Raw genomic sequence first — 16,814 nt, forward strand, 5'->3', positions numbered from 1 at the left:
TTCTTTATTATGTATACAATATTCTGTTTGTGTGTATGTCTGTAGGCCAGAAGAGGGCACCAGACCTCATTAAAGATGGTTGTGAGCCACCATGTGGTTGCTGGGAATTGAACTCAGAACCTTTGGAAGAGCAGGCAATGCTCTTAACCACTGAGCCATCTCTCCAGCCCCGATGATTTTTTTATTAATATTTTTATCATCATCGTCATCATTTTTGTAGTTCTGGAAAACCTGGTCTTTAGACTTATTTTTCTTCTTAAATTAAAATTACTTTACAGTTCCTTTTCATTGGGGGGTAGTCACAGCCCAGCCTGCAGATGGAGTCAGAGGTGACTTGCAGGAGTTAGTTCTCTTTCCACCATGTGGGCTACTGGTGCATGAACTCGGGTTGTCAGGCTTGACTCATGGAGCAATACTGCAGGCCCCTTCTTTATCTTTTATTTTGGGGAGTAGTGTTTGAAATATGGTCTCACACTATAGCCCAGACATGCCTGGAGAATCACTAAATAGCTCAGGCTGGCTTCTAACTCATGACAACCTTCCTGCCTTATTTTAGGGGTGGGCCACCCCACCTACTTTTGTACTTCCTTATTCTCTATACCACACTCTTATCTGCCCCTTCTCTACCCTCTCCTCCCTCCCTCTGCTCCCCTCTCTGAGTCACTGTATTGCATGCTGAGTGTAGGCTCAGAACATGCTGAAGAGGATAGAAGGCCTGGAGAACCTCAGCAACCTGACCACTTTGCATCTCCGAGACAACCAGATTGAAACTCTGGATGGCTTCTCCAAGGAGATGAAATCACTGCAGTACCTGAACTTGAGGTACGGGGTACAGCCTCTCTAACACCCACCTTGCACCCAGCCATCACCAACAGCAGCTTCTGAGTCAATGGCCCTCCCAGTAACCCACAGCTGGGTCCTTCTCTTGTTCTCCTTCTGGGTCCTGTCCTCTGCTTTCCTTCGTTCGTTCCTTCCTTCCTTCTTTCATTTATTTTTAATATTTTTAATTCATTTACTTTTATTTTATGTGCATTGGTGTTTTGCCATAGGTGTTGGGTCCCCTGGAACCGGAGTCACAGACAATTGTGAGCTGCCATGTGGGTGCTGGGAATTGAACGCAGATCCTCTGGAAGACCAGTCAGTGTTCTTAACTATTGAGCCATTTCCCTAGTCCCTCTGCTTTCCTTTCTTTCTTCTGTATTTGGTTCAAAGAGCAACACAAAGATCTTCTTGAGCTCTGAACATCTAAAAGAATCTGTTTTTTCTTTTCTTCTTCTCTCTCTCTTTTCTTTCTTTTAATGGTTTTAGTTTTTCGAGACAGAGTTTCTCTGGCTTTCAACTCAGAGATCCTCCTGCCTCTGCCTCTTGAGGGTTCGGATTGAAGGCATTCACTACCATATCTGGCTTTTTTTCTCATTTTCAAACATGGGGTCTTGCTACATTAACCAGGCTGGTCCCAACCTCTTGAACTCCTGCAGAGCTAAATTATAGGAATTCACCACTATGTTCTAATCCCTGTTTTTAAGCAATTCGATCTGACTCCAATGCCACTTTCCTGTCTGTATCCTATATAAATGCCCTTCTCTCTCTCCTAGGCCCCATTACCTTTCCATTTCTGGTTTCTTTGCTCCTGAGCTGAGCATCACCTGTAGAGGACAGCCCTTCACTGATAAAATGTAGCCTGGCCGTGGTGGCCCACGCCTTTAATCCCAGTAGTGGAGAAGTAGAGGGACACTTGACAGATCAGCCCTCAACAGTCATTGCTTTTAGGGCCCAGCTGGCGGTGTTCTTGCAGAGGAAACCCAATTCCTGGCTAGCGATCAAAGCCCATGCTCTTGAGGTAAGCCCTCGTGACCTCGTCCACAGGAGCAATATGATTGCTGACCTGGGGGAGCTGGCCAAACTGCGGGACCTGCCCAAGTTGCGAGCCCTGGTGATGATGGATAACCCGTGTGCAGACGAGACCGATTACCGCCAGGAGGCCCTGGTGCAGATGGCAAACCTAGAGCGCCTAGACAAAGAGTTCTTTGAGGATGAGGACCGGGCTGAGGCAGAGGAGATCCGTCAGAGGCTGAAGGAGGAACAGGAACAGGACCTGGATGTAGACCATGACATGGAACCTTACCAGCCACCGTCTTAGAGGCTCTTCCTAAACCCATAGTAAGGGAAATGCTGCCGGAAGGGCAACTGCAGGTCAAAGGTTGTGCACACAGAGGAGGCCAGGAGAACGCTTAGTAGAGAGCAGACTTAAGGGTTGGAGGTATCTTGGGTATGAAGAAAAGATGAGAGGCCCAGGAAGAGCTGATAAAGGACATGGGGGACCAGAAAAGTGAGTGGCAGGCAGAGGAACTGATAGGTAATCATACCCTGCAAAGGGATGGTTACAAAGGGATAGGTCTGGGGCATAGAGGAGCTCGTGAGGAAAGGAGAGGTGGCTGGAGGTACATGGAGGATGCGGCTGGGCCAGGGAAAAGATCCTGCACTGAACCTGAATCTAAAAATAGCAGGACATGGGTGGGGAGGCAAAAGGAGGGCAGCGAAGCAGAGAGTCTGAGAAGCCCAGGGATGTGGGCCTTTCTAGTGGGGCACAAGCTGCCCTTCTGTCCTCTTCTTCCAGGAGACCAATGAGGCTGGCCTCAAGAATTGATAAGACTCCAGTGGGGGACCACAACATTCATGGCCCTGTGATGGAAGTGGAAGATACTTGCTGTCTTTTGTCTCCGAATTAACAATTCATCATATCCCAAGGCCCAGGTTCTTTGGTGGTCATCTCTGTGTGACTTGCTCTATGGGCCTAAACTCCTAAGCTCTGTCTGGAGCCTAGATCGGGGACAGCCCTCAAGCAGGTCTGGGGTAACCAGGATGGAGTAGGGGTTGTCTGGAGAAAGGAGCTGAGGAGGTGGACTGTGGTGTGACAGTTCAGGTTTCAAATAAAACAGTATTTTGATATTCTCGAGTCTGACCGAGTTCATGGGTCCGCGTCATGGGCTTCTCCACCAGCATGGGTCAGTACCTGCCGCAGTGCTGGAGTGAGGCGACGCCTGCTTCCCTCGAGTTGGCTGGACATGGGTTATGAGCGCAAGTGCGCTTAGGGGGTGGCCATCCTGGTCCTGGATCGCCCCTCCCATCCCCCACCCGTTCCCCACCACCACCCGCGCTCGTACGTGCGTCTCCGCCTGCAGCTTTTGACTCACCGGGGGCTCCGGGTCACATGCGCCAGCCGGGCTCTGTAGGCGCCGCCCCCTGCCCGCCCCCCGCCCGCGCTGGGAGCCGCAGCCGCCGCCACTCCTGCTCTCTCTGCTTCGCCACCGTCACCACCGCCACCGCCACCGCCACCGGCTGAGTCTGCAGTCCTCGAGGTGAGGCCCGCATCGGGCCGCATCCCCCTTACTCGCTCCTTGCCGTGTTCACTCCCCTCTGTCCTGGGCTTGGCGCACCGGGCGGGTGACGCTGCAGACCTGCTTGTCACCTGCTTTCCCCAGCATCCTCCATCCCAGGCCTTTCCGGACAGCTCCCGGCTTTCTGGCTCTTACCTCCTCCCGGTTTAGGTACCAGCTCTCTGCACCCGCTTCTCTAACGGCACGGTTCCACCCTCGCCTGCCCCTCTCCCCACGCCGGTCTTCGCCTAGGGTCCTGCCGATTTGTTTCTTAAGTTCGATGTCTCGGCCTGCGGCGCGTGTTTGCCTGGCACGTCCTTTTTGCTTTGCATTTGGGAAGATACCCTCTCTCACCCTTCCTTGGCTGCCTCAGACTTGCTCTAGACTCGTTTTTCAGTCCCTCCTCTTCGCCTCTCTCCTTTGACATTTCCTTTTCTCCGATGCATGGGGGGGAGGGGTGAGAGGAGTGGGAATCTGTCTGAGTGTAGGGAAGACGATGGGTTCAGCCTGGACCACCTCACCATTCCCCACTGCAGCCCCTAGGGTCTGGAGGCCTGACCCCAGGATGCTGTCCCCAGCCAGACTCCTCTTGAAAAGAGGAGGAACTCATATTTGGGAGAGAGGTGACGACCCCGGAGAGTGTTTTATAGACCCTGTGTATGGGGGCTGTCAAGTTGGGGCTCTGCTTGCCCAGACAACCCCTCATCTTCCCGTTCCAAGATCCAAGGAAAAAATACCAGCCTGGCAACCATCCCGCCTGGGGAAGTCTAGGGGAACCCCACTGGTCGGTGAAGCTGCTGAGGGGCGAAGGAATAGCTGCCGTGCCCCTCCCCTCTTCACTGCGGGGTTCTCCCAGCTTGTCAGGAGATGTACCCCGCCCCTGCTGCAGCGAGCTCCCCTTCCTCACTGCCTTGACCTTTCCCTATCTCCACGGGGGGGGGGGGGGAGGAAGAACCCCTTCCTTCTACAGAGGCCCATTGCAGTTTGCTCCTCCCCACCCCCAGCCACTGCAGTAACCTCTTTCCCAGCCCTCCCAGCCTCTGGCCCCTCCCACTGGTCTCAGGCTCCACCCTTCCAAGCCTCTTATCTTTCTCCCATCTCTTCCATCCAAGGAGATCCCAACCATCACCATGTCTATAGAGAAGATCTGGGCCCGAGAGATCTTGGACTCCCGTGGGAATCCCACCGTGGAGGTGGATCTCCATACTGCCAAAGGTGATGGGCGAGGCATGGGCTTTCCACAGCCCCCACTTCCCCTGTGCTGGGTCTGGCAGATTTCAGAGGTTTTCCTTCATGCCCAGGGACCAGGGGGTGCTAGGCCAGGTTTCCATAGCTGAATTGTGGAGTCTGATCTTCCTCGACTTGTAGAGCCGGGCTAGATGGGTCTGTGTTCTAGTTCAGAGTGGGAACGGCCCTGCCTCTGTGTCTGTGTGCCTGTGCCAGCGCAGGAGCACGCATGCTCTGCCTAGCATAGTGCTGTTTCTGTGGCCTCCCACATGTGTCTGTGAGGCCTCAGATGGGCGGGTGAGGAGGCCCTGCTTGTGTAGCTGGCTCGGTGTATGTGAAGAGCAGTCTGCAGGGAAGTCTGGATGTAGGAGTTTAGGCTGGAAGGTCCAAAGAGCTCTTGGCCCAGAGTGTCCTCCCTCCTTGCTCATCGTACATCTTCTTCCAGGTCTTTTCCGGGCTGCAGTCCCCAGCGGAGCCTCCACTGGCATCTATGAGGCCCTGGAGCTAAGGGATGGGGACAAACAGCGTTACTTAGGCAAAGGTGATGGTGGCCCTCTCCTAGCGTGCCCCAGCCCCCTAGATGACATCCCCCTCCTTTCCTCTCCACCCCCCCCCCTCGACTGACCAGCCCTTCTTCCTCTTTCTAGGTGTCCTGAAAGCAGTGGACCACATCAACACCACCATTGCACCAGCCCTCATCAGCTCGGTGAGCCCCGCTCTTTCCTGGGGGTGGCGGCTAGACCTGAATCCTAGAAGAAATCTTGGACCCAGGGAGGGACAAGGGGAGGCAAAAAGAGCCCATGCTTTAGGAATTGTGGTTACAGAGGGGAGGAGAGGGAAATACTGCTTACTGCCCCAGCAGGAACTCAAGGTCCATAAAGTTGGCAGAGCAGGCTGCTGTCACGGATCTGGTAGGACCCTGCTCACCCAGAAGACTGTGTGTGAAGGAGGGGACCCTCTGTCTTAGGGCCCAGCCTCTATCCTGGCTCTGAGTAACGGGGGCTCTGCCCACAGGGTCTCTCCGTGGTGGAGCAAGAGAAACTGGACAACCTGATGCTGGAGTTGGATGGGACTGAGAACAAATGTAAGCAGGGGGTGGGCTGGGAGGAGAGGGAAAGCACAGAGAATGGAAGGGGCTCTGCTGGGGGCACAGTGGTTGTCAGGGGACCTCCTCCTCCCTTGCCCAAAGCCACTGCAGAGGGAGGGAACAACATTAGACAGAAAGACAGAAAGCTAGGAGTTGGCACGAGGTCGTCTAGGGGTGTTTAGGAAGAGGTGAGGCCTTCCCTTTCTTGTCACCTCCTCCCCCAACCCCTATATTTGTCGTAGAAAATGAATAAGTTGCTGTGGGAGGTTGGGGGGATCTCATTAACTAACTTTCCTTGGGAGTATAGGAGGGGCAGGGGCTATCAGAGGGAGAGACAGTTTTGCTCAGTGCCTTCCTCTCTACTCTCCCAGCCAAGTTCGGGGCCAATGCCATCCTGGGTGTGTCTCTGGCCGTGTGTAAGGCTGGGGCAGCCGAGAGGGACTTACCTCTCTATCGCCACATTGCTCAACTGGCTGGGAATTCAGACCTCATCCTGCCTGTGCCGGTGAGCCTAGTCTCTTCCAGAGGAGGAGGGGACTTGCATGCTGGTGAAGGGTGAGGGGAAGAAGGGGAAGGGGCAGCTAGAGAGAAAGGGTGGGGATGTGGAACCTGAGCCTGGCATGTGGGGGAGCTGGAGATCCCATCCCAGGGGCAGGAGGGAAGGCTTTGACTCCCTGACCATCTGTGGCTCCCCAGGCCTTTAATGTGATCAACGGCGGCTCTCATGCTGGGAACAAGTTGGCCATGCAGGAGTTCATGATCCTCCCAGTGGGTGCTGAGAGCTTCCGGGATGCCATGCGTCTTGGGGCAGAGGTGTACCACACACTCAAGGGGGTCATCAAGGACAAGTACGGCAAGGACGCCACTAATGTGGGGGACGAAGGTGGCTTTGCCCCCAATATCCTGGAGAACAGCGAAGGTGAGGCCTGGAGCCCGTACCCCAGCTCTGAGTCTCACGCTGGGAAAGGTGGCACACATGGGTCCTGAGGGGACTGGTGGCAGGTGCTTGAACTTCTGAAAATCTCAAGAGGTACCAGCCCTTAGGGTGGGCTCCAGGGGGCCTTCGGATGTCACACAGAGACCTTGGATATCAGTCTTTTACCTGCCCAGCCCAAACTGTTAGCATAGGTCCTCGCTGGAACAGAGACTATTGGGACGCGGTCTGGGTAAGGTCCATTTCATCCTATAACACAACAGACTTAGAGGACATATACCATGCTCTAGGGAGGTAATTCCACATGAGTCCCGTCCCCTTCCCAGGGGCCATGTTCAGTGCTGCAGAAGGGGACTGTAAAAATCATGGTTACAAGTGGAGGTACTGGAGGAGGGGTATGGCTCAGGGGTAGAGCACCTGCTCAGGCTGAGGCCACCACACCACACACAAATGTACACGCATGCAAATGCATGCAGATGGGTGCACAACATACACAGACTCTGCTCTGGAATTAGAGTCTCTGACTTTATTTGAACACTGAAGAGTTATTGGCTGAAACACCCAACACTTGGGAGGCTGAGGCCTAAGGGTTGCTATGAGTTTGAAGCTAGGCTGGGCTACATAAAACCATGTCCAAAAAGAAAGAAAAGATGATAATAATAATAATAATAAAAAGATGCAGAAGTGGTTTTTTAAGAACCAAGCATTTGGTCAGGAGGTGGTGGTGCATACCTTTAATCCCAGCACTCGGGAGGCAGAGGCAGGCAGATCTCTATGAGTTCGAGGCCAGCCAGGACTGTTTCACAGAAGAAGAAAAAACCAAAACCAAAAACAAAAAAATCCAATTATTTGCCGGGGGTGAGGCTGAGAGGATGTGGGATTGATAATGCCTTTAATTCTAGCACTTGGGAGGCAGAAGCAGACAGATCTCTGTGAATTCTTGACCAGTCTGGTCTATAGAACAAGTTCCAGATCAGTCAGAGCTATATAGAGAAACCCTGTCTTGAAAAACCAGAAAACGGAAAACAAAAACAAAGAAAAACCAAGCATTTGAGCAGGGCATGGAGGTGCACACCCTTAATTTCAGGTAGAGGCAGGTACATCTCTGAGTTTAAGGCCAGCCTGGTTTGCTCAGAGAATTCCAGGCTAGCTAGGGTTACTGGGTGAAAATCAGTCTCAAAACAAACCCAAAAAGTAATAATCCAAGTTCTACAAATATCATTGAGGACTAAATGAGATAATATATGAAAAAGACTGCTATGATGTGGTACCAAAGAAAGTCGCTATTAGGAGCTGCAGAGATGGCTCAGTGGTTAAGGATCCTTGCTGCTCTTGCGGAGGACTCAGGTTTGGTTCTCAGCACCCATGTAATTCCAAGGGGTCTAAGACTCTCTTCTGGCATCTGTGGGCACCAGCATGGTCATGGAGCAGATACACACATGCAGGCAGAATACACACATGCACGTGCACACACACACACACACACACACTCTGCTAGCCAGGCTGGTAGTGCAGACCTATCATCTCAACTACTTAGAGGCTGAGGAAGGAGAATTGGAAGTTCAAGGTATGCCCAAGCTATAGACTGGGTTCAAGGCCAGCCTGGGCAACTTAGTGTGACCCTTTCTCAAAATGAAAAAGAAAAGGGGGGTAGGAATGTGGCTCAGGGGCAGACATCTTGCCTCAAATGAATGAGGCCTTGGGTTCAAGAAGCAGCACCAGGAAGAGGTGTGGGCGAGGGGTGTGGGGGAGGGGAACCAGCACTACTAGTAACAGATTAACACTCCTCTGTTTCCCTGGCTAGCCTCTCTCTCCAGACCCTAGCCACACCTCCCCTTCCAGTCTTCGTTTCTTTCTCCTCCTTCTTTCCTTCCAACCCATTTCTCCTACCCACAACTTCACTGTGCTTGTCTCTAGCCTTGGAGCTGGTGAAGGAAGCCATTGACAAGGCTGGTTACACAGAAAAGATCGTGATTGGCATGGACGTCGCTGCCTCTGAGTTTTACCGTGATGGCAAATATGACTTGGATTTCAAGTCTCCCGCTGATCCTTCCCGATACATCAGTGGAGACCAGCTGGGGGCACTCTACCAGGACTTTGTTCGGAACTATCCTGGTGAGAGCGAGGGATGTGGGGGAGAGAAAGAGGGGAGAGCAGAAAGAGGTAGGGACCCTGTAGGGCAACTGTGAACCTTACCAGGTACATTCTGGTACCAGGTAATGTCCTGAGGAACCCGAGAAGCAGGGAGAAGGGGAAGGAGGTTTGAGTGTCCTGTAGCTGTAATGGGTCTCCTCCATCTGGTTCAGAAACTGGGCTCTCAGAGCTACTAGGTCCTAGCGGGGGGGTGGGGGGGTGGGGGGGTGGGGGGTGGGCTTTGGAAGGAGCAGGGATGGGGAGACATGGATGGATGTAAGAGGGAAGTGGCAGGCTTTAGTGTCTTTGATGAAGGTAGATACTGAAGTTGGCACTGCTGCCTGGAAAGAGTTACAGAGTCCCCAGATCTACCAAGGGCTTCTGCCACACTCCATGGAGGTTGCTGGCCTCCATCTTCCTAAGGGAGGGCAAGGTAAAATAGATAGCAATTCAGAAGGAGAGTTAGGGTAGGAATGAGGGCGGACTCCCTGGCAATACGAATAGAAATCAGAGAGGGTATGAGAAGGACAGCTCCCTGGGCCCCGACAAAACTATGAAATGACAGGAGTCCAAGCAGGCTTGGGAAGATGGGGGGGGGAGCAAGGATGAGGAAGCTTTGTCAGGGGGCAAGTCAAAGGCAGGTGTCCCTCCAGAGCTCAAGCAGCATTAATGGTCCCTCTCTGCTCCCTCGGCAGTGGTCTCCATCGAAGACCCATTTGACCAGGATGATTGGGCAGCTTGGTCCAAGTTCACAGCCAACGTTGGCATCCAGATAGTGGGTGATGACCTGACAGTGACCAACCCAAAGCGCATCGAGCGCGCCGTGGAGGAAAAGGCCTGCAACTGCTTGCTGCTCAAGGTCAATCAGATCGGCTCGGTCACGGAAGCCATCCAAGCGTGAGTGGTTTGCGGCCTTCTCCAGCCTGGCCCTTGTTCCTTCTGGCTCCCTCTTCCAAGGCCTCCTAGCCCGCGTCTGCCCTGGAGTGTTGGTGAAAGCTGGGTACCCTTTGCAATTCTCACACTCCTCTTCTCTCTGCACTTCACGATCCGCCCCCGCGGCCTTTCCGCTTAGTCATTTTCCTCCTCCAGCCGTTTCTTGACTCGGAGCAAGCCTGGGGCTGGTAGGGAATGCCTGCGCCTCGGGGCAGCAGGTCAGTGTTGGTGTGTCCTGCAGGTGCAAGCTGGCCCAGGAGAACGGCTGGGGGGTTATGGTGAGTCATCGCTCCGGAGAAACAGAGGACACGTTCATTGCTGACCTGGTAGTGGGACTGTGCACGGGCCAGGTGAGTGGAGCCAGTCTGCAGTTTTCGGAGAGATCTCCGTAGGGTTGGTGGGTGCTAGGCCCAGGTGGTCCTGCTGGAAGACTGACAGTCAGAGGAGTTTGAAGCTAGAAGTGTTGCTAGGCATTGGCATTACACACCTTTTGTCCCAGTACTCGGGAGGCAGGCAGATCTCTGTGAGTTCGAGGCCAGCCTGGTCTATAGAATGAGTTCCAGGACAGCCAGGGCTATACAGAGAAACCTTGTCTTAACAAACAAGAGGAAAAGGGGATGGTTTTGAGCTGGTGAGATGGCTCAGCAGGTGAAGGTGCCTAGTGCCAAGCCTGACTGACACCTCGAGTGTGATTCCTGGGACCCACGTGTTGGAGGAGAGCACCAACTCCCACCAGCTGTCCTCTGACCTCCATGTGCACACCATGGTATGAGCGGACTCACAGACATGTACGCAGACACAAAATCAATAAAGTATTGATTTTTACAATTAATTAATACAACCTCAGAGTAGAAGTTTCAGGTCTGGAGGTTTAGCTCAGTTGCTAACCTCAGTACATGTGCAAGGTCCTGGGTTCCTGCACTCGGGAGGCAGAGGCAGGAGGCTCTCTATAAGTTCAAGACCAGCCTGGTCTACATAGTGAGTTGCAGGACAGCCAAAGCTAGATAGTTAAACCCTGTCTCAAAACAAATAAACAAGCTGGGCAGTGGTGGCATATCCCTCTAATCCCAGCCCTCAGGAGGCAGAGGCAGGCAGATCTCTGAGTTTGAGGACAGCCTGGTTTACAGAGTGAGTTCCAGGATAGCTAGGGCTACACAGAGAACCCTGACTTAAAAAACAAAAGTAAATAAATAAACCATCAACAAATAAATGACCCGGACTTGGTGGTACATGCCTATAGTCCCAACACTTATGAAGTAGAGGCAGGAGAAACAGGAATCTAAGGCAAGCCTGGCACTCAATGAAACTGTCTCAAAGTAAAAAATGGTGGGAGAGGGGGTAGGTTCGTCCGACCAGGGGAAGGAAATCTTTAAGCTGTATATCCCCTGGATGTTTCAGATCAAGACCGGTGCCCCATGCAGATCTGAACGTCTGGCGAAGTACAACCAGCTCATGAGGTGAGGAGGGTCCCTGAAAAACAAGAACCCCAGGTCTGGGACTGAACGCCCCGTTAGGCCTTCATCCCATCTCTAGCATCCAGGACCTGAAGAGTAGCTGATGCCAGGAAGACTTTCACTTAGTGGGGCTAGGGAGGGTCTGATTGACAGATCACTAAGGCTACACTATAAACCAGGGAATGCTCACCCTGGGGCAGTCCTCAGAGAAGGAGCCTGGGGGGACCCAGAGAGGAAAGCAGATCCCTCCTGTTCCCCTGACTGCCACTTTATGGATCATCTCTCAGAATTGAGGAAGAGCTGGGGGATGAAGCTCGCTTTGCGGGACATAATTTCCGAAATCCCAGTGTGCTGTGAACCCTCGTTTGCCTGAAGACTGGCATCTCCATCTCATCCTTCTGGAGCCTCCTTGCTGTCCTGACCTGCCATGGTTCACCCTGATACCTTGCGCCCAGAGTCACCCAGAACACCTCAACTCACCTGCTCTGGCTGTTCTTGGCTTCCCCAGTCCCCTGCTGCTGCTGTTTTTCCTCTTCTCTGGGCCCCAGATTTTGGGATTCCATCCTTCCCACTTGCCTATCTATTCTCTCTTCTCTTAAAAAAAAAAACTGGAAATGAGAATGAAGATTAGAATGGAGTCCACAGAGGAGCCATCAGCGTCTGACAGGAGCTTCAGGACCGGTGTGCTGAGGTGTTTAGGATGGGACCGTGTGGCATGTGTGCCTCTCTGCCATTTTCATGTAGTGTATCAGCCATGAACTATGTATAGACTTGGTGTCTGGGGAGTGCTGGATGCGTGATCATGCCTGGCAAGGCTTTTGTGTGTGCGTTCACATTTATTTATTTATTTATTTATTTATTTATTTATTATTGTTCAGCTTGTCAATCAGTCAGCTCCCTATAACTAGTCTGAAATTGACGTGACTTGACAGGATTCGGCAACCGTATTTTCATGTGGCTGCATCCCAAGATGACCCAGGATGGGAGGCTTTGTTAGCATGGGAAGGTAACAGAAAAGGGTCTTAGCAATTGTTTCATTTGGTGTACTAACTGAAGCCTGGTACTTCACAGAATGCCACTGTATGCCCTGGGGGTTTTTCCCCTACGGCTCTCTCCCCAGCCTTTGGTTCCCTAGTCTTTCCCTAGCTGCACCAGAGCACTGCCTCACTCCCCCACGCCATGTCCCACAGTTGCCACCGTCTCTGTGGCTTTGAAATGAGAACCACCATTAAAGTCTGAATCACAGTGCACCCCCGTGTCCGAGGAGTTGTACTCTCTGTTCCATACGAGAGGAGGGAAGACAAAAGGACTGGATATTGGTGAAATGAGACAGCAGAGCTGGGGAGGGCACAAAAAAAAAAAAAAAGAAAGAAAGCCACTGAACATATGACCAAATCTGTGGCATCTCTGTCTAGGTGGGAATCCATGTTGATTTTGCCTTGTTTGTTTGTTTGTTTTGAGACAGGGTTTCTGTGGAGCCGTAGCTGTCCAGGAACTTGCTTTGTAGGTCAGGCTAGCCTCAAACACAGAGATCTGATTTTACCTTTTCTTCTTCTTCTTCTTCTTCTTCTTCTTCTTCTTCTTCTTCTTCTTCTTCTTCTTCTTCTTCTTCTTCTTCTCCTTCTCCTTCTCCTTCTCCTTCTCCTTCTCCTTCTCCTCCCCCTCCCCCTCCTCCTCCTCCTCCTCCTCCTCCTCCTCCTTCCTCCTCCTTCCTCCTCCTCTTCCTTCTCCCTCTCCCTTTTTTCCTTTCTCTCATGAACTAAGGATTCTTCACCTTCGGTCCAGGAGTCCCTCAAGGGTTAGTGTGTATCTGGAGTGAGGAGTAAGGTATTTTTGGTTCCCAAAGTCTTAGACCAGAGTTGGGGTGAGTGATAGACTAGCAACTAAAGCATTCCTGTACAGGCCTCCTCAACAGAATTTTGGATGGCTCTGAAGACAGGACTTCAAGGCAACCAATTTCTTTGGACTGCGGAACGGGGGAAGAAGAGGAGGGAAGAATGGTATTGGGTATAAAGGTGGGCCTGAGGAATCCGAGTTCTTTAGTAAACTGGACAGGACGCCTGAAGCTCCCCTATGAGGAGGACATCAGTGTGTGGCTAGAGGCCCTCTAACCTTTCAGCTCCAGTGGGACTGTGGTGTTGACCACTCAGCCTAGGGACCACCCTGGGGGTCAAACCCTCTTAAAGATGACTATGCTTTGGGTGCCAGGGCTCACGCTTGCACGCAGGATCTGCCCATGGGTAGCTGTGGCCACTAGGGGGAGCCCAAATCCTGCAGGACACCATACTAGACGTCAAGGTGAAGTTGGGGTGGGAAGAATTTCAAGGTTGCACCCTCTCTCACTCATCCTCTAGGGTTAACCTTTCGTTGGCGAATGGGCAGGAGCCACACTCTTTTTGCTCTTCTTCCTGTATCCCTCAGCTATTTTCCATTCAAAGAACTTCTTGCCCTCTCTCCTTTCCTGTACCTCTTAATTTCTATGTAACCATCTCATCTTTCCCCTCTCTCCTAGCACCCCGTTATGTCTCCCATGGGGCTCACTACACTTTTCTCTGAGATTTTCTCAGAAGCTCTCAGGCTGGCCGGGGCTATTGTAGCTGCATCCACCTTCCCTAACCCCGTCTTTTCTTTCCTCCATCCTAGCTAGGTGTCTCTCTGACAGCGCTCCCACCCCCTCCAGGTACTGGGCTGGATTGGGTTACAGCTAGCTCTGCTTGGGCCTCCAAGGCCCCTCTCTACTTTCCTTTTGTGCCGTTGCCTGGAGACCACTGGATTGTGGGGGGCTGGGGCCAGAGAAGGAGCTGGGGTGAAAGATGGGGGTGGGGCATATGTGTGATGCTCCCAGCAGCCTCGCTATGAGCCTGGCTTTGGGTACCAGAGGAACTAGAAGGGTAGTGCTGGCTTCTTTTCTCATTCCCTGTCCTTATCTAGGCCTGATTTTTTTTTCTTTTAGACTTAGATAAGTTACCATGCAGGCATTTGCCTTAGTAGTTAAACAAGGAGAAAAGCTGAGTCTAGAAAAGATTTGGAAAGGGCCTGGGCCAGGCCCAGTGGGAAACTAAAGGAAAGAGAGTAAATGCAATGGGGAGAGGGAAGAGGGAGGAGGAGTCTTGGAGCAAAATTAGTTGGTGGAGGGAAGGAGCAGAGGCTTTCCTGGAGGACCGAGGAAAAGAAGCCAGGGCCACAGGAGGCCAGGGAGCTGACCTGGTCTCTGGGAGGCCCTGGAAGGGGACAAGAAGATGGGCATGGGGGTAAAGTGAGTCCCTGCAGAGGCAGGGATTTCAGGGTGGTGCGATGGTGGGAGGATTCTCGCTCGATTTCCCTAGTGCTTTGGAATCTGTTGGAGCTTTGGGGTAAGTTCAAGAACTTGGCTGAATCTGGCCTAAGGAATGGTGACACAGGACCTAGTGAGCTGATACAAGGCCAGCCTTCCTCCTTCCTTCCCGAAGGTAGTCTGCCCGTCCAGTGTCTCCTACTCTACCTACTTGGTTTGCAGCTAGACTGGCCCCACAAATGCCCTACCCCCACTCCAAATCTGGTGAACTCCTAAGGGCTCCCAATCCAGACTCCGGCTCCAGCTCTTCCCACCTCCCAGCCCGCCTCCCTCCCTTTCTCTAGCCTTCCCAATTTCAGCTGCCAAAAATCGCCCTGTCTCTAGTGTCCTTTGTCCTGAGAGACGTTGCTGCTTGGTGCGGGGCCAGACAGGGAGTCCAGAAGAAGGCCCCGGTGGACTGACGGGGGGTGCTGACTTCATGGCTGGAGACTGGACATGACGGACACACTGACAGGACTCGATCACGCTGTGGTCTGGGCGGGGGACTACCTCCATATTCCAACGATTGTTAGAGGGAACCCAGGGCACCTAAGGGTGTGTAGAGGTCCTTTCCACTTCGTCCCTTCTGTGACCACGACCGAAGAAACCAGTAGTGACTTCAAACAGACTTGAGAAGGAAAACGGGCCCGAATATGAAGTGCCATTCCTCAGTTACCTCTACATGCCAGGGCCTGCCTCCCCATTCTGTCATTTCTGCGCGCCGTTCTCCGTTTCCATCTTTAGCTCTTCTCTTTCCCATCACTGACCCTCCCTCCACGATGCCACAAAGACCCTATTTATCTTGTATTTCCTTCCAGTCCTCTAATTCATTCTCCTCCAATTTATTTGCCAAAGGAAGCAGTTCTTAGTTCGGTTGAAAGTCCCACCCTCAGGTTTGATCAATCCACTCCAAACCCAGTCTCCCTCTAGAATAGGCATCTGGTCCCACCTTTTAAAATCTCTTCTGGGACCTCTCATGCCTGCGCTCCCACAGAGGTATCTGGACTCCCTCCAGCTTCACTCCATCACTCCCAAATCCTCGAGGTTTGCATTCAACACCGTCCCCCTTTAAACTCATCTCTTCCGAAACACCATTCCCGAGTATGTCTTCTTCATCTTTTCATCTTTTTCCGCCCAGGTCTCCAAACTTCCATCGCATTCTCTCCGAAACAGCCCCTAAACACCTCCAGTCTAAGGTTCTCGCCTTTCCTCCCCATCTTTCCAATATAGCCCCATTATCCCAGTCTCTACTTCAGGACCCCCCCCCAAACTCCTCCCACTTCACCCCTGCCACAGCCCCTTGTCCCCAAACTTCTTCAGCCTCCCTATGTCTGCCTTCACAGTCTACAGCCCCTCCCACCCAGCCCGCTCGCGCGCGGGGCCCGGGAGCTCCCCACGCTCGGCACCGCGAGGCCCTCTCCCTCCGCGCCCCGGCCGGCTTCGGCCAAACTCGCCCGGCGCCTCCCCTTCCCTGATCCTCCGCCCCCCGACTGCCGCGCGCTCCCTCCCTCGCGTCTCCTCCGGGCCCCTCTCTCCTCCGTTCCTCCGCGCTCCCTCCTTCTCCCTCTTCCTCCCTGCTCCCATCCCCCTCTCCCGAGCGCCCTCCCTCCGCCGTCCGCTTTCCTGTGCGAGTCGCCGGACGCGCCGCCCAGCCCGTCCGCCTGCCCGCCCGCCCGCAGCCCGGCGCCGGGCCGGGGCCTCGGGCCAGGACGCGTTTGTGGGCGGCTGGCATCGGGGCGGGCTAGGGGCGCGCGGCACGAGCGGCGGGAGGGTCGGGGGTCGCGGGCCTCGCTGGGGCCGCGAGTGCGGGCGGAGGCGGGCGGCGCGGCGGGGGCGGGCGGCGCGTTCCGGGCGGGCGGGCGGGGAGTGCGAGGAACCGATCGGGACTGCGCGGAGAGCGAGGCATGGGGGCCACCCTCCGGGGGGGCCGGGGCCGCCGCCGCCGCCGCCGCGGCAGCAGCGACTGAAGCCGCGCAGCGAGGAGGGCGGGGAGTGGCCGTCGCCGTCCCCGGGAGGCGCCGGAGCCCGACTGCACTCGCAGCCAGCCAGCCGTCCCGAGCCGCTCGCAGGTAAGGTCTGCTGCCGCCCGCCCGGGCCGCCCCGTTTGGCCCTGGGCTCCCCGCCCCCACCCCTGCCGCCCCCCCCTCCCGCCGCCGCCTCCATTTGTTATTTTCCCGGTCGCGTTCCCTCACTGCGGGCACGGCCGGGCCCGAGGCTGGGGGCTCAGGGGGTGGGGCCGCCCGGAGGAGGGACGCGGGCCCGGGAGTCGCGAGCTCAGGAGGTGGGGGGTGTCTCGGGAGGAGGGCTGATGGGGCCGAGCGTCGCCAGGACCAGAGCCTAAAGGGGAGGAACGCCG

At 54.0% G+C, this 16,814-nt stretch overlaps 2 protein-coding genes across 6 annotated transcripts in view; both read left to right on the plus strand.

Moving 5' to 3' along the window:
* Positions 1-2,954, plus strand: part of Lrrc23 (leucine rich repeat containing 23) — a 9,713-nt gene extending 6,759 nt beyond the window's left edge. For all 4 annotated transcript variants that reach the window (XM_075982809.1, XM_075982808.1, XM_075982810.1 and 1 more), the window contains exons 6-8: positions 686-822; positions 1,867-2,160; positions 2,618-2,954. In XM_075982809.1, the coding sequence (XP_075838924.1) occupies positions 686-822; positions 1,867-2,140 (411 nt within the window). In that variant the 3' untranslated portion in view covers positions 2,141-2,160; positions 2,618-2,954. The remainder of the gene's footprint in view (positions 1-685; positions 823-1,866; positions 2,161-2,617) is intronic.
* A 54-nt stretch (positions 2,955-3,008) lies between these two features.
* On the plus strand, positions 3,009-12,395 carry Eno2 (enolase 2). 2 transcript variants are annotated; one of them, XM_075982805.1, is made up of 12 exons: positions 3,009-3,359; positions 4,490-4,592; positions 5,050-5,145; positions 5,252-5,310; positions 5,619-5,688; positions 6,063-6,196; positions 6,388-6,610; positions 8,543-8,740; positions 9,454-9,655; positions 9,933-10,041; positions 11,090-11,148; positions 11,433-12,395. In XM_075982805.1, exons 2-12 carry the CDS (start codon positions 4,508-4,510, stop codon positions 11,500-11,502), a joined length of 1,305 nt encoding a protein of 434 aa, XP_075838920.1. In that variant the 5' UTR covers positions 3,009-3,359; positions 4,490-4,507; the 3' UTR covers positions 11,503-12,395. The 2 variants fall into 2 exon arrangements, with proteins under 2 accessions (XP_075838920.1, XP_075838922.1); XM_075982807.1 differs by having other exon boundaries at positions 3,300-3,548.
* The last annotated feature ends 4,419 nt before the right edge of the window (positions 12,396-16,814 follow it).

This window comes from Microtus pennsylvanicus, chromosome 8 (assembly GCF_037038515.1).
Source record: "Microtus pennsylvanicus isolate mMicPen1 chromosome 8, mMicPen1.hap1, whole genome shotgun sequence".
Classification (NCBI taxonomy): Eukaryota; Metazoa; Chordata; class Mammalia; order Rodentia; family Cricetidae; genus Microtus; species Microtus pennsylvanicus.